The sequence below is a fragment of the Schistocerca piceifrons genome, chromosome 8 (assembly GCF_021461385.2).
Source record: "Schistocerca piceifrons isolate TAMUIC-IGC-003096 chromosome 8, iqSchPice1.1, whole genome shotgun sequence".
Taxonomy (NCBI): Eukaryota; Metazoa; Arthropoda; class Insecta; order Orthoptera; family Acrididae; genus Schistocerca; species Schistocerca piceifrons.
In genome coordinates this window covers 385,474,494-385,498,452 of record NC_060145.1, presented here as the reverse complement: position 1 = coordinate 385,498,452, position 23,959 = coordinate 385,474,494, and the positions used below count along the sequence as shown (strand labels likewise).

Genomic DNA, 23,959 nt, shown 5'->3' with positions numbered 1-23,959 from the left:
TTTTTATTATTGCAATTGTTTCGTTTATAGGGGTATTAATATACATGTTGCTATGTCAGGCAAACACTTGACAGTGATACATGGATGCTTAATTCCTTCTGCCAGTTCATAAAAGCCTTTTATAGAGCAATTTTTTCAAAAAAATAAAATTTTCTGTTAATAGTTTGTCGTTTTTCTCCAGTAAATATCTAGATTTCTCTACAACGTTAGCTGCTGGTACAGGGCCGTTATTCTTGTGCATTTCAATCTGTAAATGTAGAGAAGAAGAAATGTAGAGAAGAAGACATTGTTTTCACAATGTCTTCGTCTTTTTTGTTACTGAATAGAAAGCAGTTACAATCGATAGCTTTCCTGACTGCTGCTTCCAGTTTATTTGTTGGTTTACTACTTATTTGGGTAATATTATTTGCAAAAAGAACTTTTCTGTTTTCTCAATTAAATCATGCATATAGGTAATAATAGAAGTGGTGGCCTTATCTGCCTTAGTAATCGAGGCCTTATGCTGTTTAGTTTCTGTTTAATGTTGTGACGTACAGCACACAAACCGTCGGTTGTGGCACCACTTAGAATATTGTTGATTCCTATGAGTAGTCTCGGTTACATTTATGAAATGTATTGCCACTTTGGCGTGAGCTAGTAAGCTTTTAATTTACCTATTTTCCAAAACGGGTTAATGCCAGAATTATTACTTATTTCATGATAATTACTGCAGACAACGAAATACTGACATACACTAATTCATGTCACACTATATCTAACTCACTATAGCAATTTTTTGTTAATACAGCAGGAAGCACAAACATCGCTGCCAGTAGTCATTTAGCACATTTGTTTCATTTGACTTGGAATGATATCTTTATTAGTTTCAGTCGGTATTACGATAAAATACACTTGACAGTAATTTTTATTGCAAATAGAAGTTGTTTCATTATAAAATAGAATGGGATCATTGTGATTCAGCGTTATGAAAGCTTTTATTAATAAAAAAGTAATACCGTATCCAAAATGAATTTTGTTAAGTTTGACGTTTCCATTGTTTAGAGATGACTGTGATTACTATATGTTCGTTAAAGTGAGTAGTATGACAATGGGACGTTTTGCACGCAGATCAAGCGGATGCCCCTAACTGGTGCTGCATTCGCCAAATATCTAAGATGATGGTGGCGCGTAATTAAAAAATACGAGATGTCGGGTGTGGGAAATTGAAAAATATCCTATGTGGTGGTGATAGGAAATTTAAAAATAAAAATCAGAAGTTGTGGAACCAGCCCCGTTTTCCCAAGCCTAAACTGGTAGGAAATAAAAAAAAAATACAAGACTGTACGACCTGCAGGTTGTGCCTTGCAGCCCCTCTGATGCCACAATCCAGGTGCCATGTTCAAAAGTATCTGAATGGCCGAACAACAGAGAGGTAATTCCACATCTGTATTATTAATCAAAAATATCTATGCGCTCAAAGAGTTTATAGAGCAAAAATGTGTATAGTAAATGTAATCTTTTTGTTTCCAACATCAAGCGATTACCGCTGATAATAATTCAATCATTGTCCTGCACTTAGTGCCAAGTACAAAGAAATGTTTTCGCATAAAAAATTTCTGTAATAATTATAAGATACCCCTGACTCTACTGGTGACGTAACCTACTAGTTAGGCTGCACATGTGAATGAACAAAAAATTGATATTTGTGCCACACTTGGCGTCAGGCACAAATTAAATATTTCCTCATTCAAAATGGTCTATAGCAGCACAAAACACATATGCTCTGCTAAAATAACATGCTAAGCAAGCAGTTGATAGTTCCTCCTAGGCCTAAATGAGATTATGGCAGTAGAAAAACAGTGTAATATTTACCAAAAATGCGTTAGCACAACCACAATGATCACGTGAGTGTTTAATACCATGTCTAAATGGTTTATATTAGTGTTCTCTAAAATACATGTTAGAAAAATAAGGTGTCAGTCACTGGAAGAACGCAATTATAATGTAACATACTCTTCACTTCTAAAACATGAGTGTAGACTTAAATTAATGCCGCAATGATATTCTCATATCTAAACGGTCTGCAGTATTTATCAAAGTACATAAAGACAATGGAATTTTTATCTTAGGCCTACTTGTCCTATGGTACTGGTGGTACAAAAAGCAAACTTCTATCACCTGACGATTTTAGAAATTCTTCAGGAACGCTTCACTTTACCAAATACTACACGCATATTTTCATCTCTTCTTTCACCATAAATCAGCACTACACGAGTAGAATTTTTATGCTAAAATTGTATACTAAGTTTATAATTGACCATTTGTTTTAATCTCTTTAATTCATGTCATATCATAATGTAAATGAAGCAACAAACGAATGAAGGCAGTCCATCGTATGATTTAGAAGTGTTAAGATGGACAGACGTGTCACGTTTGACTGTTCGTTATCTGTCATGTTTTATAAGAGGAAGGAGTCTTTTGTGTAGTAATGAAAGGAAAGTGTGAGGAAGAAAACGCAAGGTTTGGAAGCATAGTCATCTTGGTCGCGGCTCAGATTTATATGGACAGGCGGGCACGGGCGTGGAGTCAATTAAGGAAAAGCTGATTATTTTCGGAAGGGAAAACAGTTTCCATTGCGACTGAAAGCGGAGAAGCTTAAGATCACAGGGATATTGTATTGACACGGAGAACACAGTACTAATATGAGACGAACAGAACTCAGAAAAAAATGCTATACCGTTGTTGCGAAAACAAACCAAAATTTCGAGAAGAAAACTAATTCTGAAACTGGACACAGAAGAGGAAATTACAAGAGTTGAAGATTTTGAAGAAAGTAGAAAAACGAGAACCAAGAACCGCAAGAGAACAGATTTTTCAAGATCCAGTGCAGAACACATTTTGAAGCAGAAGCTAATGATTCATCGAGCAACATGCATCCAGAAGCAATCACATCAAGAGAATGCAAATATACTGTGGTGTCTCTTGTCAGAATACTGAGAAATTTACTGTTTATTTTGGACCGAAAGGAGGCTGTAAATTTAACCCATTTAGTGAATTAAAATGTAAATGTCGTGTGACTAGTGCCTCCCGTCGGGTAGACAGTTCGCCGGGTGCAAGTCTTTCGATTTGACGCCACTTCGGCGACTTGTGCGTCGATGGGGATGACATGATGATGATTAGGACAACACAACACCCAGTCCCTGAGCGGAGAAAAACTCTGACGCAGCCGGGAATCGAACCCGGGCCCTTAGAATTGACATTCTGTCGCGCTGACAACTTTCTTTTTTTTCGTTGATCGTATTTTGTTCTGTATTGATCGTTGAATTTTTTCGTGGGGGACGTCCGATGACACTCGTTCACGTTGTTCGTTGATCCGTTCACTCAGTTTTTTTTTTTTTAATTACAGAGGGTAGCTAAACCCTCTGACCGAACACGCTGAGCTACTGTGCCGGCTCCACTCAGCTACCGGCGGCGGACATTCAGTGAACTGTATGATGAATTGAGACTGTCTGTTAATATTTCATATATCGAACTGTGAAGCAAAATGTTCAAATGTGTGTGAAATCTTATGCGACTTATCTGCTAAGGTCATCAGTCCCTAAGCTTACACACTACTTAACCTAAATTATCCTAAGGACAAACACACACACTCATGCCCGAGGGAGGACTCGAACCTCCGCCCGGACCAGCCGCACAGTCCAGGACTGCAGCGCCTCTGACCGCTCGGCTAATCCCGCGCGGCAACTGTGAAGCAGTTAACAAAATGTTCATTTGCGCATTGTAAGGACTAAAGCGAAAGATATATAAGTAGTGAAAGCTAATAAAGTAACGACTTGCCACATGAACATATAGTTAAGCAGCTGTCCATTATCAAAGTTTAAAAATGTTCCGAACCGACAATCTTTCCTAAATAGATTCAAAATTCTGCAGTGTGCTTTCATCCGCGAGGCAGCGCGCCAGAACTGCAGCTGAAATTTGTTTTGCTTTTGGCTATTTTGTTTTCCTGTTAACAAGGTTGACAATATAGCGACCTTCATTTTGTCTTCGTCCAGTAATCATCACAATGCTTGCAGTGTGCCATCACCCAAGGACACCCAACCTAATGACAGTGACAGCAGATGAGAAAAATGAACATGTCAACGTTTTCTACACAGAAACAACCTTTGTTTGTAAAATGTAAAGGCAGCATCATTACAGACTATCACGTAGGCGTTTAAAAAGTTACAAGATCTGTAAATCTGTTGTCCTCAAGAAAATAAACAAGCAGAGTTTTAATGCATATCAGCAGCAACATACACAAATGAATTGTGAGAGTTTGTGGCCATTTTAATGTACCCAAAAACTGATATTGGTCTTGACCATAGGATTTAGGTTAATAAATGCACCACGAAGTAAATTAGAGTGCAACTTCCGTAACGTTACCTTCCCCTACATTTTCGCTTAGGTTTGAACTACCTGTTGTACGTAACCATTATTTGCCTTATTTGATGGACCACATTGCCGGCCGCGGTGGTCTCGCGGTTCTAGGCGCGCAGTCCGGAGACGCGCGACTGCTACGGTCGCAGGTTCGAATCCTGCCTCGGGCATGGATGTGTGTGATGTCCTTAGGTTAGTTAGGTTTAAGTAGTTCTAAGTTCTAGGGGACTGATGACCACAGATGTTAAGTCTCATAGTGCTCAGAACCATTTGAACCATTTGATGGACCACATTCAAACATGAAACTTCCTGGCAGATTAAAACTGTGTGCCCGACCGAGACTCGAACTCGGGACCTTTGCCTTTCGCGGGCAAGTGCTCTACCATCTGAGCTACCGAAGCACGACTCACGCCCGGTACTCACAGCTTTACTTCCTTTCTTTCAGGAGTGCTAGTTCTGCAAGGTTCGCAGGAGAGCTTCTGTAAAGTTTGGAAGGTGGGAGACGAGATACTGGCAGAAGTAAAGCTGTGAGTACCGGGCGTGAGTCGTGCTTCGGTAGCTCAGATGGTAGAGCACTTGCCCGCGAAAGGCAAAGGTCCCGAGTTCGAGTCTCGGTCGGGCACACAGTTTTAATCTGCCAGGAAGTTTCATATCAGCGCACACTCCGCTGCAGAGTGAAAATCTCATTCTGGAAACATCCCCCAGGCTGTGGCTAAGCCATGTCTCCGCTATATCCTTTCTTTCAGGAGTGCTAGTTCTGCAAGGTTCGCAGGAGAGCTTCTGTAAAGTTTGGAAGGTGGGAGACGAGATACTGGCAGAAGTAAAGCTGTGAGTACCGGGCGTGAGTCGTGCTTCGGTAGCTCAGATGGTAGAGCACTTGCCCGCGAAAGGCAAAGGTCCCGAGTTCGAGTCTCGGTCGGGCACACAGTTTTAATCTGCCAGGAAGTTTCATATCAGCGCACACTCCGCTGCAGAGTGAAAATCTCATTCTGGAAACATCCCCCAGGCTGTGGCTAAGCCATGTCTCCGCTATATCCTTTCTTTCAGGAGTGCTAGTTCTGCAAGGTTCGCAGGAGAGCTTCTGTAAAGTTTGGAAGGTGGGAGACGAGATACTGGCAGAAGTAAAGCTGTGAGTACCGGGCGTGAGTCGTGCTTCGGTAGCTCAGATGGTAGAGCACTTGCCCGCGAAAGGCAAAGGTCCCGAGTTCGAGTCTCGGTCGGGCACACAGTTTTAATCTGCCAGGAAGTTTCATATCAGCGCACACTCCGCTGCAGAGTGAAAATCTCATTCTGGAAACATCCCCCAGGCTGTGGCTAAGCCATGTCTCCGCTATATCCTTTCTTTCAGGAGTGCTAGTTCTGCAAGGTTCGCAGGAGAGCTTCTGTAAAGTTTGGAAGGTGGGAGACGAGATACTGGCAGAAGTAAAGCTGTGAGTACCGGGCGTGAGTCGTGCTTCGGTAGCTCAGATGGTAGAGCACTTGCCCGCGAAAGGCAAAGGTCCCGAGTTCGAGTCTCGGTCGGGCACACAGTTTTAATCTGCCAGGAAGTTTCATATCAGCGCACACTCCGCTGCAGAGTGAAAATCTCATTCTGGGAACATTCAAACATATTCATCCTTATGTAACTCAATGACGATGTGAATGTGACGTAGACAGAATTATATCACTTATTAGTATATGTACGAATATAAATTAAACTCTGGGTTTGTATATGGTGTCCCTGTCTAGTGTATGTCACTTTGAGTTAAAAACCCCTTTCAAGACTATTACAAACATCCGTTAGAACATCTTACGAGGTACCGACAAACAAGTATACACTGATAAGCCTTGTTTGTTCACTTTCTCAGAACTCTGCACTATATCAATGGTAATAGATATCCATATACACTGAAGCGCCAAAGAAACTGGTGAAGGCATGCGTATTCAAATACAGAGGTATGTACAGGCAGAATACGGCACTGCGGTCGGCAGTACCTATTTACGACAACAGGTGACTTGCGCAGTTGTTAAATTGGTTACTGCCGCTACAGTGGCAGGTTATCAAGGTTTAAGTAAGTTTGCACGTGGTGTTATAGTCAGCGCACGATCGGTGGGACACAGCATCTCCGAGGTAGCGATGAAGTGGGGATTTTCTTGTGCGGTCACTTCACGAGTGTACAGTAAATATCAGGAATCACGTAAAACATCAAACCTCTGACACCACTGCGGCCGGTAAAAGATCCTGGAAGAACGGGATCAACGACGGCTGAAGAGAATCGTTCAACGTGGGAGAAGTGCAGCCCTTCCGCAAATTGCTGCATATTTCAATGCTGGGCCATCAAAAAGTGCCAGTGTGTGAACCATTCAACGAAACATCATAGATATGGGCTTTCGGAGACGAAGCACCATTGATGATCGTAAAACACAAAGCTTTTCTCCTCGCCTGGGCCTGTCGACATAGACACTGGACGGTTGAAGATTGGAAATATGTTGCCTCGTCGGACGACTCTGGTTTCAAATTGTATCGAGCGGATGGAAGTGTACGGATATGCAGAAAATCTCATGGAACTATGGACGTTGCATGTCAGCAGGGACTGTTCAATCTGGTGGAGGCTCTTTAATGGTGTGGGGCACGTACAGCTGGAGTGATACGGGACTCCTGATACGTCTACATACGACTGTGGCAGCTGACACTTACCTAAGCAACCTGTCTGATCATCTGCATCCATTCATGTCCATTGCTACAGAGTGACTTCAGGAACATTCTTATGAGTTTAAACACTTCCGCCGCACACGAAACCCCCAGACATGAACATTATTGAGCATATCTAAGATGCCTTGCAACGCGCTGTTCAGAAGAGGTCTCCACTCCCTCGTAGTCTTACGTATTTATGGACAGTCCTGCAGGATTCATGGTGTCAATTGTCTCCAGCACTACTTCAGACAATAGTCGAGTCCACGCCACGTCGTGTTGCGGCGCTTCTGCGTCCTCGAGGGGGCCCTACACGATATTAGGGTGGTGTATGTGCTCTTCAATGTATATGCTTGAAGACGATTTCAAGAAAAGTTAAAGTTTTGGGAACTATAAATGTTCAAGTAATTCTGATATAAAAACGTTCATATTTGTCTTTGTTATTTGTAAGACTGAATTGACCGTTACTTTATTGATCACAGATTGAAGTCACTGGAGAGATAGTGACAGGCTCATTCTACTGGGGCGTCCATTCAGTACCCGATTGTTTTGTTAATCGCAATCAGTCGACAGATTCGTGGCATTTGGAGATATATTCTAGTTAGTAGTATTCATCTGCGTTCTCGCTGGGTATTGGTGTCCTGAACGCTTGTGACGATACATGGAACTCTTACTATTGGGTCATTGTACACAAAGAGGTGATACTATTGGGATTAGCTGCCTTACAAGGGAAGGCCACAACCTTCGAATCATGGATTTACTTCAGTCGTCCGCTGGGACGACATACTGTCCAAGTATTAAGGCGTACTACTTATGCAGTATCGAGAAAATGCAAGAGAAGTTTTATATGTCGAATGTGTACCGGTGCGTTGCGAACCCGAGCTCGTGGTGGCGGCAGTCGAATGGTTAGCGTTCTACCTCCGTAATCGTTGGAACTCTGAACGGAGACCCATTCATCCTCTTTTATGTTATTGTTTACAACACTGGTCATATTATTTAATAAATATAACATTTGAGGGGTAATATAAAGAAAAAACACGTATATTTGCAAGGACTTTTATTGATTCTCCATATTATACGGTTGTTTTCTAAATTTAGTTATTACGAAAAACATATTTTTAACTCTCGACAAGTAAACGACCAAACATATTACATTTACCTGAACATGTATGCCTCTCGTGATTTACGATATCCCTTGTTCAAATGGTTCAAATAGCTCTGAGCACTATGGGACTTAACTTCTGAGGTCATCAGTCCCCTCTAACTTAGGACTACTTAAACCTAACTAACCTAAGGACATTACACACATCCATGCCCGAGGCAGGATTCGAACCTGCGACCATAGTGGTCGCGCGGTTCCAGCATATCCCTTGTACCTGCAATCGGGTGAGATACCTAGAACTACTTTGCAACGGGAGACTTCGGTCTGCAGACGTAGAGAGAGGCTCCACTCAGCAGTTAACATGCATAGCGGTGACACCTTGCTAATGTGGCAAGAATGAATAGTGTACATGCGGATTTTTTGAAAATCATAGTCACAGAGTATAGTTTAAGAGGTCATGCATATATACGTGTTTTTCATTAAATTATCTTTCAGATATTATATTTGCAAAATAATATGACCAAAGTTTAAAAAAATATACATTAAAAAAAAAGGAATGAGTGGGGCTCAATCAAGCCCTTCGCCGATTGCAGGGTTGAACGCTAACCACTTGACTACCGTCATTTGGTGCCTAGGTTCTCAACGCACCGGTAGATATTCGACGCGGAAAAGTTTCCTTGCGATTTTTTTGAAATTACCTAAATAGTACACCTTGCTACTTGCGCATCGTGTTGCCCTTATGGACTACTAAAAAGTGCACAAAGTTTGAAGTAAATCCGAGATCCGACCATCGTGCCCTGTCACTGTTAGTCAGTTACAGTAGGCCATACTCTGGCTAACATGAAAGAATATTTTAAATTCTTTAAAGTTCGTGAAAATTGTCTTAACTAGTAGTAGCTGAAAGTAGTGGTAGGTGGTACTATATAGAAACGTTGCTTAGAACCGTTTCGCACTCACCATTTTAGCGGGGAAGAAGATGATGCATCCTGTTCTATATTAGAAACATATAATCGATGTTACTGACTGGCTAATACTGCTCTTTTAATAATCTCCATCTGAGACCGACTTGGCGTTATGTTCGATGAAGACTGCGACGTTTACCGATAGGAACTGTGGCACCAAGACTCTGTAAAACGTCAACAGACTGTATTCCGTTTCCTTTCCGCAATCAACCAGTAAATAATACGAAAATCTAATTGTAATTAGCCAAATACGAAATGTAAACATAACGAAGTCAGTGATAATGATCTACAAGGTTCCACACATCGAGGATGGTTCAGTATCTCGAAAATACGATCTTTGCACCGAAATGAAATTATTTATCAAAGCGCGTAAAGATTTCAGTGCAAAACATATGTTGGTCGCTTATCATACTACGAAAGTATAACTACTGAACTTTTTTCATGGGTCAAAATTAATTCTTTTTATCAAAAAACTATGTATATTGCTTAAGGAAATATGTAAATATTTCGAGTACAAAACCAACATGGCAGTACTGTTGTAACTTAATTGTGGTGTAAGATTTTTTAGAAAATACACCGGCTCGCATATTGGCAGTACTGATGTAACTTACTTGTGAAGCTGCACTCATCGACAGCCTTACTTCTATCATTATACCACACTTTCAAGAAGCAAAAGCTGCCTATACAAGTATTATTTGTCAAAATGCGTGAAGATTTATTCTGTAACATAGCAAAAATACGCATGGTACCACTTGCAACATTTTAAATTCCCTCTAATGAATTTAATGGCATTAGTGCATCGATTTTTCTGGAAATCAAGTAAAACATCCTAAACTACTTCTGCGACATAGGATAGAATAAATTCTTGACTCAGTAAGCAGAGGACTAACACGGGTGCATGTCTGAATGATAACACAGACCTACCTTTCTGTGCTGTGTACTCGAAGTCCATCCGCACATACTCAGTCTGTTAACCTCGCTGCTCTTACATGTTATGCAGTTACTCATACCCTGCGTCCCTATCTGTATGACCTGATTTTGATTTGCAGTAACAGAACGCAACTCCAGGAGAGGTTGTTTCAACATTACATAAGCAACAAACTAGTCTGGTGAAATCATAAAACGTTGTTGAGGCCCTGTGTCTACCAGTTTACGAAGGTTGGAACTTCAATAGTGGCAACTATTTATTTACAGCCTTTACAAAATAGATACGTGTTTCGAAGTTTTACTGACCTCCAAAGTAGTCACCAGCATTGTGTGTAACCCGTTGCAAGCGATGTGGAAGTCGTAGGTTACTCTTACAAGGGAACCTCCCCATCACACCCCTCTCAGATTTAGTTATAAGTTGGCACAGTGGATCGGCCTTGAAAAACTGAACACAGATCAATCGAGAAAACAGGAAGAAGTTCTGTGGAACTATGAAAAAATAAGCAAAATATACAAACTGAGTAGTCCATGTGAAAGATAGACAACATCAAGGGGAACGTGAGCCCAGGAGCGCCGTGGTCCCGTGGTTAGCGTGAGTAACTGTGGAAGAAGAGGTTCTTGGTTCAAGTCTTCCGTAGAGTGAGAAGTTTAATTCTTCACTTACAGTTTATGTGGCAAACACTTATGATTTCATCACTTTTTGGGAGTGACTATCACATCCACAAGAAAACCTAAATTGGGCAAGTTAGAAGAATATTTTTACCCATTCGCCAAGTCTACAAGTTAGGTGGGACGACAACATATTCCTGTCATGTGACGCACATGCCGTCACCAGTGTCGTATAGAATGTATCAGATGTGCTTTCCTGTGGAGGAATCGGTTGACATATGACCTTGCGATCAAATGTTTTCGATTCTCGTTGGAGAGGCACGTCCTTTCGTCTACTAATCGTACGGTCGCACGCTTTTGCGGTGCGGTCGCAAAGCACCGACCCTAAACTTATTACAGTGAACAGAGACGTCAATGAACGAACGGACAGATCACAACTTTGCGAAAATAAATAAAGTAAAATTTTCACTCGAGGGAAGACTTGAACTATGGATCCCTGCTTTCGCAGCTGCTCACGCTAACCACGGGACCACGGCGCTGCTAACCTCACTTTCTCCTTGATGTTGCCTATCTTGCACATGGACTACTCAGTTTGTATATTTTGCTTATTTTTTAATAGTTCCACACAACTTCTTCCTGTTTTCTCGATTGATCTGTGTTCAGTTTTTCAAGGCCGATCCACTGTGCCAACTTATAACTAAATCTGAAGGAGGTGCGATGGGGAGGTTCCCTTGTTAGTAGTGCCAGTTGTGCTGACAGCTCGAGCGGCGCGGTCTATTGCCCGACGAAACTGTAGCAGTTCTGAAGCGAATCCCGTGAAGTGTTTCCTTCAGTTTATAAATCGAGTCAGGAAAGTGCAGTAGGTGGTACAGGACTTAGCAGCCCCCTCTGTCAAACAAATCAGTAACAGCTTGCACTGTACGTGCTTGAGCATTGTGCTGCAAAATGATGGTCAGATGTCAGATCCTGCTGGAAGTGTCACCACTTCTGTCTTCTGTCTCTGAGCTGAGCTGGTCGTAGGGTGTGTTCTCCCCCCCCCCCCCCCTGCCCCCGTCGCCCTCAAACCCCTCTCCAACGTTTTTGCGGCGGTGCTCAGATCATAAAAAGGAGCGCACAAACGAACAAACATACAACCGTAAAATGAGAGAAAGTTTGAAAAAAAAAAAACACAAACAGTCTTGACCCCTAAAAACATTTATTTTGTCGTAGCCGGTTTCGGTCAGTTTCAGACCGTCTTCAGAACATCGTACCGTGAACGGTGGCAGTGAACGTCAATTCTGCAGTTAACTTTCGTGGAGCAGATACACCCGCTGCATTCACCGCCACCGTCTACCATCATGGTGCGAAAGTTTAAAAATGGTCGGAAACTAATTGAAATGGTTACCACAAAATAGGCGTTTTTTTGGGTTGGAGACTGTTTTCATTTTTAAAGCACTTTTTGCCACATTACTGTTCTCCACGAGAAATGTTCTCAAAAATTACTAAGTGAGCGAAACACTCACGAAAAACATAAACTCATGGGAGGAAAAAACTAAAAATAAAATATGTGAGAACCGCTCCTGACGTGTCCATGATCGAAACGGAAACAATGGCCGACTGCTAAAAAATAGCAGAAAAAGCAGCACAATTAACAAACATTAGGTACGTGGACCACAAGAAAAGAGTGCTGCATTTGGTAATATAGACGGTCCCTACTTCCCTATCAGAGAAAGACTTTCTAGGTGACCTGTATGATTTCAAGTAAAGTGAAAAACTGACGGATAAAGAATCCCAAAACGAGTCAACTATAGTTTCAAATCAGGCTTGAAAGGAAAGAGCATCAACAGCTTCATAACTGAAACAAGCCCAACATCGCGTGCCAGTGTAATAAGACAGAATGGTGTATACTTTACCTTCCACGCTCTAAGAGCTGCAGACTTTGTGAACGTTCCAAAATACTGGAACTGCTGAGATCTGGAACATCCAAGCAAATATTGTTCGAAAACACAACCAGTGTGCATCAAACGTGGGGGAAAATATCATGAAAGGTCAGAACACGAAACAAAAGACAATAAAGTAGGTTGTATTTCCTGCAAGATGCGCAAGAGTGTCAGGAACAAAAGATATCGCCCTGACACGAGCATGTACCTAGACACAAGCGTGGTACAGAATTATAGAATGGTATCAACAAACAGGCTTTGCAATAGTAGAGGAACAGGAAAAGACGACCACTTCAGCTTTAGCATCCACTCTCGCAAAACAGAAACAAATGTTTCGAAGTAAACAGAGTATTTCAACGATATTGTAGCACAGGTCACAATATACTAATAGTTCACGAACTAAAACATAAATTTTTCAATAGGAGCACACTCGAAACAAGCCTAATGAACAGGGTAGACAGATTGACGAGGAGCTGCTAAAAATTGAATATGCGCGTGAAAATACAGTTGATGAAAGTTCATGGTGTGACGATTTTCCAAGAGGGAACCACAGCTTTGTGATAAAATTTGATAATAGCTCAACACGTAAGAACAGAATAAAGAAAAGTCTCATTAGCACGGTATCACCTAAAAGACATTATTAATCTAAATATGACCATGCAAAATGCAGAAAATACTTGATGCCCGTTAAATTTGTGTCAAGATATTTCTCAAAGATAAATGATGAACTATACACACAGAAATACTTTTAACTTCAGAACTTGAATGTGCCGACTCCGACACGGCAACATCCGTCCTAGTCGCGCAAAATATCACTGAAAACAACAGCTAACTATAACTAGTCCACTACAGACTATGACCAATTAGAAGAAGATCAACAACCATCAGACTAGAAAAAAAAAGACAACTTCGAGACCGCCCAGAGGCTAGCGATACGACTAATACATCCACAGGGTGTCAAAATTCTTTACCTTACAACAGAGCAAACGCATTGTTACTACGGGCAGTAAACCTATTAACAGGTTCGTGAGAAGTGTGTGATCTAATGAGGAAGGTGCATAAGCGTAGCTCAGAAGAAATAAACCTCGACAAAATATATAGAGATCTTGGATGCGCACACAGAAGAGTTCTGTTCGACCACACCAAAACAATACCGCACTGCTATGTGTTTACAGATTGCCCACGGTAAAAAAACACAGCTTAAAGGCGGGGGAAATAGGCTATTAAGTGAGTGACTAATGACAGTTGCTACAGAACTCGCTACGGATGTAATTTGCTTCCAAGAACCGTACTCCAAAATTGGTGGACGCATTTGTGTTCCATCGAGAGCAATAATAATTACCGGTGCCAATGACTGCCATAATAGCATTGAATGAAAGCACTGCAGTAACCAAAGTAAGCTAACACTGTAGCACGCGCATGCCAACAGTAGAACTCATATGTGGACGTATCAACCGGGGTCATAGCCTCTACTTGTGCACAATGCCCTGACAACACACAACCACATTTACTTTACATTAGTAACGTTGCACAGTTTGCAAGACAGGAAAGCATTTCAGTATGCAAGGAAACTACCACAAAGACGGTATTATGATACTCCAACAAAAATGACGATAGAAGAAGAGTAGTAAACGATAAACTACATGGACAAAATCTACATATCTTCAAAGGGATAGACGCGGCCAACCTTCCAAGGTAACAGGACACAACAGAGGAGCATAGATATCTCTGTCGTAAATAATAAAGCTCTGACACAGATAGGAGACTGAGTCGTTCATGAAGGCTGCACATAATGTGACCAAAATGTAATCACATGAAAAACACACACTAGCAACGTAGCAGATGTTTTGTCTGAGGATAAACTCTTACTCCACAAAAGAGACTGGAGTAGACTGCGAGAAATCAGATAAAGTTATCCTTTGGAAAAGGTGACAGGAAGTTTGGTCTACAAAATTCATACGGTGTCTGAAGTGATACGGACACCGTAAAAGACAGTAGTACCACTCACAAACAACGAACCAAAGGAATACTCAGTAATCACACAGTGACATGAATTGACAGACTTGCAGCACAAGATAGAAAATAAACTCTTGGACAAAAATAAATTAATTAATTAAAAATAGAGGAATACGACGCATGCAGAAAGAATTATCTGAATGGGACAGAAATAGATATATGTGGTGTACATATGCAGGTAAACAAACGATTACCGTTTAAGAGAAAGTGGCTGATTTCTTCAAGAGAAAGAGCTTCAGAAACTGAGCAAGTCAATAACTGTTTGGCCCATCTCTGGTCCATACGCTAGCAGTTATTTGGCTTGGCATTGATAATAGAATTGTTAGATGTGCTCCTGAGGTATATCATGCCAAATTATGTCCTGTTGGCGCTCTAGATCGTCAAAAAACAAATTTGATTGGAAGGCCCTACCCATAATGCTCCAAACGTTCTCGATTATGGAGAGATCCGGCGACCTCACTGGCCATGGTAGGGTTTGGCAAGCACGAAGACAAGCAGTGGAGACTCTCGCCGTGTGCGGACGGGCGTTATCTTGCTGAAATGTAAGCCTAGGATGACTTACCATGAGGGGCAACAAAAGGGAGTGTAGAATATCGTCGACGTGCCGGTGTGCTGTAAGCCTGCGCGGATGGCAACCAAATGATGCTATGAAATGAAATAGCACCCCAAACCATCATTACTGATCGTCGAAGTGCTGTTTGGGGCGAGTCCAGGAGTTCTTCGCTGGTCATCTGAGCTCATCTGGAAGCAAGACTATTACCTGAAGACAATTCTACTCCAGTCAATGAGATTCCAGTCTGTATGTGCCCGATACTGCTGCAACCAGGCTTGTGGTTTACAGAGATCAATGGCAGTCGACCCATTGTGAGGCGTGAGCTCAGTCCCCTTTCTGTGAGCCGGCTATTAGTGGTCCTTGTGGTCAGTGAAGAGCCAGCTCCAAGCCTCGGTCGATGATAATGATCAATCCGGGGTTCTGAGTGCGTCTCTGATGACTTCTCTGTCCTCATATGCTTCCATCTCTAAAGGTCTACGGCATTCTTCTTGACGCTGTATTCGGTTACCCATTCCTGCAAACACCATTGAATAGTTGCATCGCTCTTATTCAAATGTGGAGCGATTCGCTTATTACTCCAACTGGCTTCTTTAGCCCAACTACACGTCCGCTCTTAAATGCTGACATCAACGTATATTGTTGACGCACCTGTCTGCGACGCATACTGTCGAACTGAGTACATGGAATCAAATTCGTAAAGACTTTATATCCTGGTATCGACATATCCAATGTTTACTGTCGTTGGCAGCAGCATGGTGAAACTGCGCTGCAGCGTCAATGTTGCAGTTTCCAACGATGTCTGTATGAATATCAATTTGTGACCGATTTGCATATCTCCTTCGTGGTGCGTCGTTTTCTTTTCTCTTAGATTGTATTACCAACAGGTAAATAACGCTAGAGAAAGACAAGCAATGCTGGATGTACACAGAGAGATGAAAAAGATATACAGAGAATCATTTTGAAAAGTTAAGACCACTTTATCTGTAAGTTCTTTAATAATAGGCATGACTGGTTTCGCAGCATTTTATCTGGATCATTATGTGCAATCTGTACAAACTGACAGGCAACACCTCATGTAAGACAAGAAATCATAACTAAAATGAAAAGTATATACGAGATGATCATACAAAATCGAGTCACATTTCGATCGAGAGAAGAGAATGGGATGACCCAGCGTTCATAGTAGCAAATTTTTGTTAAGTAGTGGGCGTCGAACATAAAATAGCATATAATGGTCCCATGATATGGTCCCGTGATACATACAAAAGGACGAAAGCTATTAGGAAGAAATTCCCAATAAAAAACTATCAGGTACGTTAAATATCAATAAATTCAACTCCTCGTGAGTTACAGCATCTGGTGAGCTGATAAGGTCTCCGTTTATACCCGAATACCGATCAAAACAGGCCGTACATAATCATCTATAGGACTGTGTAACATTAAGCAGCTCACAGTTCCTCAGTTACCCAAAGTGGATTGAAAAAACCTACTGGTTAACACCCAGTCATTCAGTCTTACATTGCAGTTCATCAGAAAAAAAAATCCAGTATAAAACTATTTTAAGGCTTAGCACGAACTGGCTTAAAGAGAAACGAATATGAATATTGTGTTGTATCTAACCATCTCAGTTGGCAGAAAGCAAAGCATTGTGAAGCCAGATGGCAAAAGGTGCACTTACCTACGTCTAGCGAATGCCCTGGATTGTGTAACGACAGGTGACGTGTCAGGACAAAGTGGTGGTATTGCCAGATAGCGGCATGGATGGAGGAGTTTTGTGGAGTGCACATGAGCATCCGCGGATAACTAGACAAATAGAATGATAGCTGAGCTGTTTGAAAGCCTGGTTAATACCTTATGATGAGTTAAAAGCAACGTAAATTTGTAAAAAAAAAGTATTATTAATGCCAGTATTGTCCATGGAAAAGCAGCACGTTAATGGTTGCAAAGTGATTGAAGACAGCAGTTATTGAAAGTTCGAAACTACAACATGCAACGGCAGTTAATAGAAATAACTAATAAAAGCCAGAATCTAGACCAGCGCGATATACTTAATGTTTTCTCATGCGACCCCCATACGAGATTCATCCCAAATGACTCTTTGGAAATAGGGAAATCAACCATGTCCCTCAATATGGCACAATGTAAGAGACAACTTGTTACAGTTTTACCGCAACATGCCATTGTTTATGGTAGATGGTTGTAGGTTTGCTATAATGTGATGATATGTTATAACGTGGAGACTAATGGCCAGTTTGCTACAATTATGTTGTAACATAGTGATGTAAGGATGATTTTTATGTAATGTTGTAACATGCTGATGAGTGGAGAAATTGGTTGCAATTGAGATGTATGACACCATTGTGCTGTGCAGTTACAGATTTACTGAAACATGTCGATACATGCGGCAGTTAGTAACAGCTTAAGTCAGAACCGACCAAGTGTACGTCTAAGTTAGATCAGTAGGGCCCAGTGTATTTTGTACTATTATAGAAGAAGTTTTTACCCATTTTGAAAAATAATGCAGACAGTCCTTAGTTTCTTTAACATGACACACGATAATCGAACAGTGCTTGATGATAAACACACGTTAGGCTGTAAGTTAGGTCGCCTGTAGTGTCATAATTTTTTTGTGATGTTGTGAAAGAAATGTTCACATATTTTGATAAATAATACAGATAATTTCATTTTGGTGCAAATGTCAAGTCTTCATTCACAATGAAAAACCTGTAGTTGTACTAGTGTATGATGATCAGCAACAAGCATATGTTTTGTACTCAAAATTTTTTAAATATTTCGATAAATAATTTTATTTTGGTACAAAGATAATATTTTCAATATATGGAAGTTCACTCTTTGCATGGAAAGTTGGTGTTTATACAACTAATGCAACATAAACGAAAATAGGCCTAAGGTGGAAAGTAATAGAAAAGCTATATTAGCCACCTCAATTATATTTTATAGTGTAGAACATTATACATTATACATTATCTTCTCCCCCCCCCCCAGAAATGGTGCATGATGAGCTGAAGCATTACTGAAAGATTTCTAAAAACAGGAGATGAAGAAAGTTGAACATTTGTACCACCAGTAACATACCCTCAAACAGACCAATATCTTTACATATTCTGATAAAAATTACGGACTGTTTAGACATAGAAACATTATTGCACTTAATTTGAGAATCTAGAGTGTTTTAGCTGTCAACTGTACATCACACCGTATAGCATCCTTACAATAGCTGACACGTTATTTTAGCCAATATTTGTTTTGTGGGACAACAATACAGACATTTTAGTCGTGAGCACTGGGTGTGTGCTTATGTATTTTCATAAATAACATACTGTTTTGTACTACCAGTAACATTAAATCTGGACGGTACTGTCAGTCGCCAGATAAGCATGTTATTTCAGCAGAGAACATGAGGTTTTTTACTGTTATGCAACAATCTGGATGAGAAAATATTTAATAAGTACACTGCGCCCAGTGTAGTACAATGATTGAACTACGCTCGTTGACAAGAACAGTTTAATATAGAAATTATACCATCAGTAATTATTTGAAGTAAAAAAAGCAAGAGAACTTGATTCAGTAAGCATTTATGCTCTATAACTTTTTTCAAAACATATTGGTACATATTTTTAATTAATAATACAGACATGGGATTACCCTAGGTTTGGGAATATCTCTATGTATTTTTGATATTCAATTCAGGTCGTTCAGAAACTTTAGAACATGGTACTTTGACTGTGACGTCAGAGAGGTTGGAAAGCACAACGGTGATAGTTCCATCATCTTGGACTTCTAATTTCCCACCATTTTAAACAGCGTAACTGGGCTAGTTACCAATATGGAGACTTTTTAAATTTACCGCCACTTTCGTCTTTGATATTTTTGAATTTCCCATCAATTCCATCCTGCATTTTGGATTTTCCTGTCGCCGCCATCTTGGATATTTCGGTGACTGCAGCACTATATGCCAGTGGCCGTTTGAACTGTGTGCTGAAAGCCACATAGTCATACCAAATTTTATTCGGAGAAAATTTTATATGTGGATATTACTTTAGGTGTTGCAGAAGGACATGGATATAGTGGAATCTCTAAAGATGCTGATGGGTTCATCACTGTACGCATACCAGGTCGCACTCTTCTGTCTGCTCGGCCAAAGGATCATCAATCAGGTCAGTGACCATGACCACAAACCAATAAATAGCTGTGAGAGATGTAGCATACAGATGGAGTTAGCAACGTTGCTCTACATTGTCTTAGAAGCTCTGATTTCTAATCTAGACTCATCTTGAGTCTAAAACAGTGTTCTTCACCAAAGCTGTGCTTGTAAAAACTGTTACACCAGGTAAGAATGATCAGGGTGGACTACAGTTGGAGTGTGTATAGAACAGAGTGTGAGCGGTTAGTCATTCAGGTAGCAGGGAGAAAATGTAATCGCATGTCTGGTTCTGGCCTCCATTATATGAGTCGAAAGGAGAGTATTCATAGAACTCAGATTATCAAAAAATGCTAGACGAATTGGAAACGTGAAACTAAAGCCTGTATCCCTCGTTGCAGACAAAACACTAATGTCATCAAATGACGATTCCAACGGGGATCCTTGGAAAAAATCGAAATAGTTATTGTCAAATCGTATGGGTAAATATAGCGAATCTCTACTCGAAGAAGACTGCACGTCCAGTTTGGTCTTGTAATAGTATGTCTTGCACAGACATCATAAGAATGAGATAAGAGAGATTAGGATCTGTACAGAAGCATATAGACGGTCACTTTTTCCTTGATCAATATACTAGCCGAATGGGCCAGGAAATCGGTAACCTTGGTAAGACATATTCTCTGATATACACTGTGCAGAGGCTTACGGAGTGTATATGTACACTCATGCTCATAAATTAAGGATAATTGCAGAATGGGTTGGCATACTCTGGATCAGGTGGTCGAGCTGCTGCTGGGGTATAGCCTCCCATTCTTACACCAGTGCCTGTCGGAGCTACTGAAGTGTCGTAGGGGTTTGAAGACGTGCAGCGATACGTTGACCGAGTGCATCCCAGACGTGTTCGATGGGGTTTAGGTGTGGAGAACAGGCAGGCCACTCCATTCGCCTGATATCATCTGTTTCAAGGTACTTCTCCACGATGGCAGCTCGGTGTTGCCGCGCGTTATCATCCATCAGCAGGAAGGTGGGACCCACTGCATCCCTGAAAAGGCGGACATACTGGTGCAAAATGACCTCCCGATACACCTGACCTGTTACAGTTCCTCTGTCAAAGACATGCAGGGGTGTACGTGCAACAATCATAATCCCACCCCACACCATCAAACCATGATCTCCATACAGGTCCCTTTGAAAGACATCAAGGCGTTGGTATGTGGTTCCTGGCTCACGTCAGATGAAAACCCAGCGAGAATCACTCGTCCGTGAACATAAACTGGGACCACTGTCCGAATGACCATGTACTGTGTTCTTGACACCAGACTGTGTGTCTGGAGACAACTGTTCCAGTGGCTGCGGTAAGGTGCCGAGCAAGGCTATCTGCAATATTCCATGGCCATCTGCGGGCACTGATGGTGAGATATCGGTCTTCTTGTGGTGTTGTACACTGTGGACTGTAGCGCCTGGACACGTCTCCTGTCTGCTGGAAACGTGGCCATAATCTTGAGATCACACTTTGTGGCCCACGGAGGGCCGGTGCTACGATCTGCTGTGTTTAACCAGCCTCCATTCGCCCTAGTATTCTACCCCTCACAACGAAACAATGTATGTTCTTTGAGCCATTTTCAACACACAATCACCATTAGCAAGTCTGAAAACGTTTGCACACTTACTAGCTGCACCGTACTCTGACATGCACCAACACACCTCTGCGTATGTGGACTGCTTCCAGCGCCACTGTGCGACCACTGCAGGTCAAATGCACCGCATGGTCATACCCCGAGGTGATTTAAACCCGCAAACAGCCCACCAGAGCGCTGTTTCACCATGTATCAGCATTATCTTTCATTTATGAGCATGAGTGTAGATATAGAGGATAAGGGAGATCTGCTTAGGTCCATCACAATACATTGTGAGAAAAATGGTGGTCATGTATAAAATCTAATCATATGATGATTTACCTGCATCTGTAATCGAGTCGCTAACGCGAGCCTGTGCGGGAACGCTAAACTTGGAGGCAAGACGTCTCGAATGCTTGCGGTGGATGAAATTTTCACTACGAGTATATCACCGGCAAAGAGGAAAAATTTGGTGCCGTTAAAGTTCGTGATCACCAGTCTTTGCGCCAAATGTCCTGGTGGTGTGCAGGCCCGTGTGAGGCCTTGCGTTTTCATAGAGAAGGAGAAGTTAGTTTGGTTATCGTGACGACAAACATGCTGAACTCGTTTCTTCAAATTTATGAGTCTAGCACAGTACACTTCGGGGTTCATCGCTGCACCATGAGGGAAGACATCCAACAGAATAACTTCTCCAGAGTTCCAGAAGTCCGCCGCCATAAGTTCTCCGGACGAGAGAGCAGCTTTGAACTTTTTCCTCGAAGGAAAGATGATGTGGCACCACTCGACGGATTACCATTTTGTTTCCGGTTCGATGTGATAAATCCATGTTTTATTGTCACGATCAGACTCGTAACGCGCAAGCAATTCCTCACAGATGATCCTTCGTTGCACTTTATAGTCTTCTGTTAGGCAGTGAGGAACCCAGCGTGCACACACCTTTGAGTACCCCAAATGGTGGACGAGTGTGTCTGCACTACCGACAGAGACATCCAGCTATGCAGCGTGGTGTTAGATTGTGATCCGTGGATTACCACGAGTAAAAGTGTCTTCGCGTTTCAACTCTGCGGGGGTCACAACTGTGTGCGGTTAGCGACCACGCGGTACATCAATAGGTTTGCGCGACCTTGCTACATTGATGACAACAAGTCACTGTGCTTTTGTTCACTGCCAAGTGCTCGCGAATATCCGCAATGATCTGGTTTTCCGCCAAGATAAACTCAATATCAGGCCTCTGCTTGGAGCGCAACTCCGTTACAGACGTAATTTTTGAAGGTTGTGTACAGCGCTGCCATGTATCGGAACTTCATGAAACTATAGGGGCTGAAACGGGAATATCCTACGATGATGCACATCTTTTCAACCTACATTGGCCGAGAAAAAATAATGCTTGCATTACTTATTGAACGCCTCCGGTTGAATTTGCTTACAGTACGCTAGTTCGTCCCGTCTTAGAGTATTGTTCCGCTGCATGGCACCTTTACCAGTTGGGACTGATTCAAAACATTGAGAAGGTCCAAAGAAGAGCGGCAAGATTCGTGACTGGTACATACATTCATCGCGAGTTACAAATCTCATAGAAAGTTTGAAGTGGGACACACTTGCAGATAGACGACGCGCTAAACGGAAGGGGCTGTTCACTAAATTCCAAAATCCGATCTACGCTGAGGATGTAGAACATATGTTATTACCACCAACTTTCAAATCACGCAATGATCAACATTTAAATATAAGGGAAATTGGAGCTCATACTGAGGCGTTCTGACAGTCGTTTTTCCCTCGCGCGATCCGCGAGTGGAACAGAGATGGGGAAGGGGGTGAAATATGACTTTGGCGCGAATAGTGCCCTCCGCCACGCACCGCTTGGTGGATAGCGAAGTATATATGTAGATGTAGAGTTAATGGTGACCAGCATGATCAGATTAAGGCTACATACTATACAAGTATTTTAATCATGTTATTATTATTATTATTGTGCTTTTACTCGTAAGTCTTTGATAACTAGCGGCTACTTCTATCAAATTGTCTGTTTTGTATTTTCTGTATTTGTGTTTGTGGGTGCTGGAATAACACCACATTGTTTCCCTACTATATGATAGAGTAACATCGTATTCAAAGATTAGTTGCGAGATGTGTAGATGTGAGAACAGTAGGTCATCAACAAGTGAATATTTATGTTTCCTTTGTGATGGCATTTGTGTGCAACTTAACTGTGTGTTTCTTAACTTGTTTGTGGAAATGATATTGACGTCATTATTGAGCTCTCTGATTTTCTATAATTAAATACTCTTCATACAGTGAATGACCAGGATATTTATTAATGGCGCCAGGCTTTCTTCGATCACATCCATGTCATAATACCGCCAATAAAATGTTTTGCAGAGAACAAATACATTATAAAAACGTAGATATCACCCTGTTAACTGTAAAGGTAGGTAGATTTCTAGATACGTACCTCTCCTCCATTCTTTATTTTCACAACTGTAAAGAACCTAACTTTTCAGTGATGGGTTTTGTTATTTTTTTATTGTATGATGAAAGGGAAACATATTGCGCAACTATATATATATATATATATATATATATATATATATATATATGAATTTGTACGTGCATACACACAATATTAAGCTAATAACGGATTCACGGCTGTCAGTCCAGATTGATATCCAGTTACGAATCTTCTGCAGACAATATATGACGATTTTCCATTGTACCTCTGAATGTTCTGAGGGAACGTTCAAATTTTGTATGATATGCAGTTTGGTGTTCTTCAAAATGGTTCAAATGGCTCTGAGCACTACGGGACTTAACTTCTGAGGTCATCAGTCCCCTAGAACTTAGAACTAATTGAACCTAACTAACCTAAGGACGTCACACACATCCATGCCCGAGGCAGGATTCGAACCTGCGATTGGTGTTCTTCGTGAAAGTCATACGGAGGTGTGAGATCTGAAGAAGAACCCTCCCCACCCCCCACTAGGCGGGAGTACTAAAATTCTAACGGTTAACTGACAAAGTAGTCGCAAT

The 23,959-nt window shown here is 41.4% G+C and overlaps 1 protein-coding gene across 1 annotated transcript in view; it reads left to right on the top strand.

The window, feature by feature from the left end:
- LOC124712369 overlaps positions 1 to 23,959 on the top strand; it is a 136,741-nt gene that overhangs the window by 92,455 nt on the left and 20,327 nt on the right. Inside the window, exon 5 of the mRNA XM_047242665.1 lies at positions 19,219 to 19,332. Within this exon, the coding sequence (XP_047098621.1) occupies positions 19,219 to 19,332 (114 nt within the window). The remainder of the gene's footprint in view (positions 1 to 19,218; positions 19,333 to 23,959) is intronic.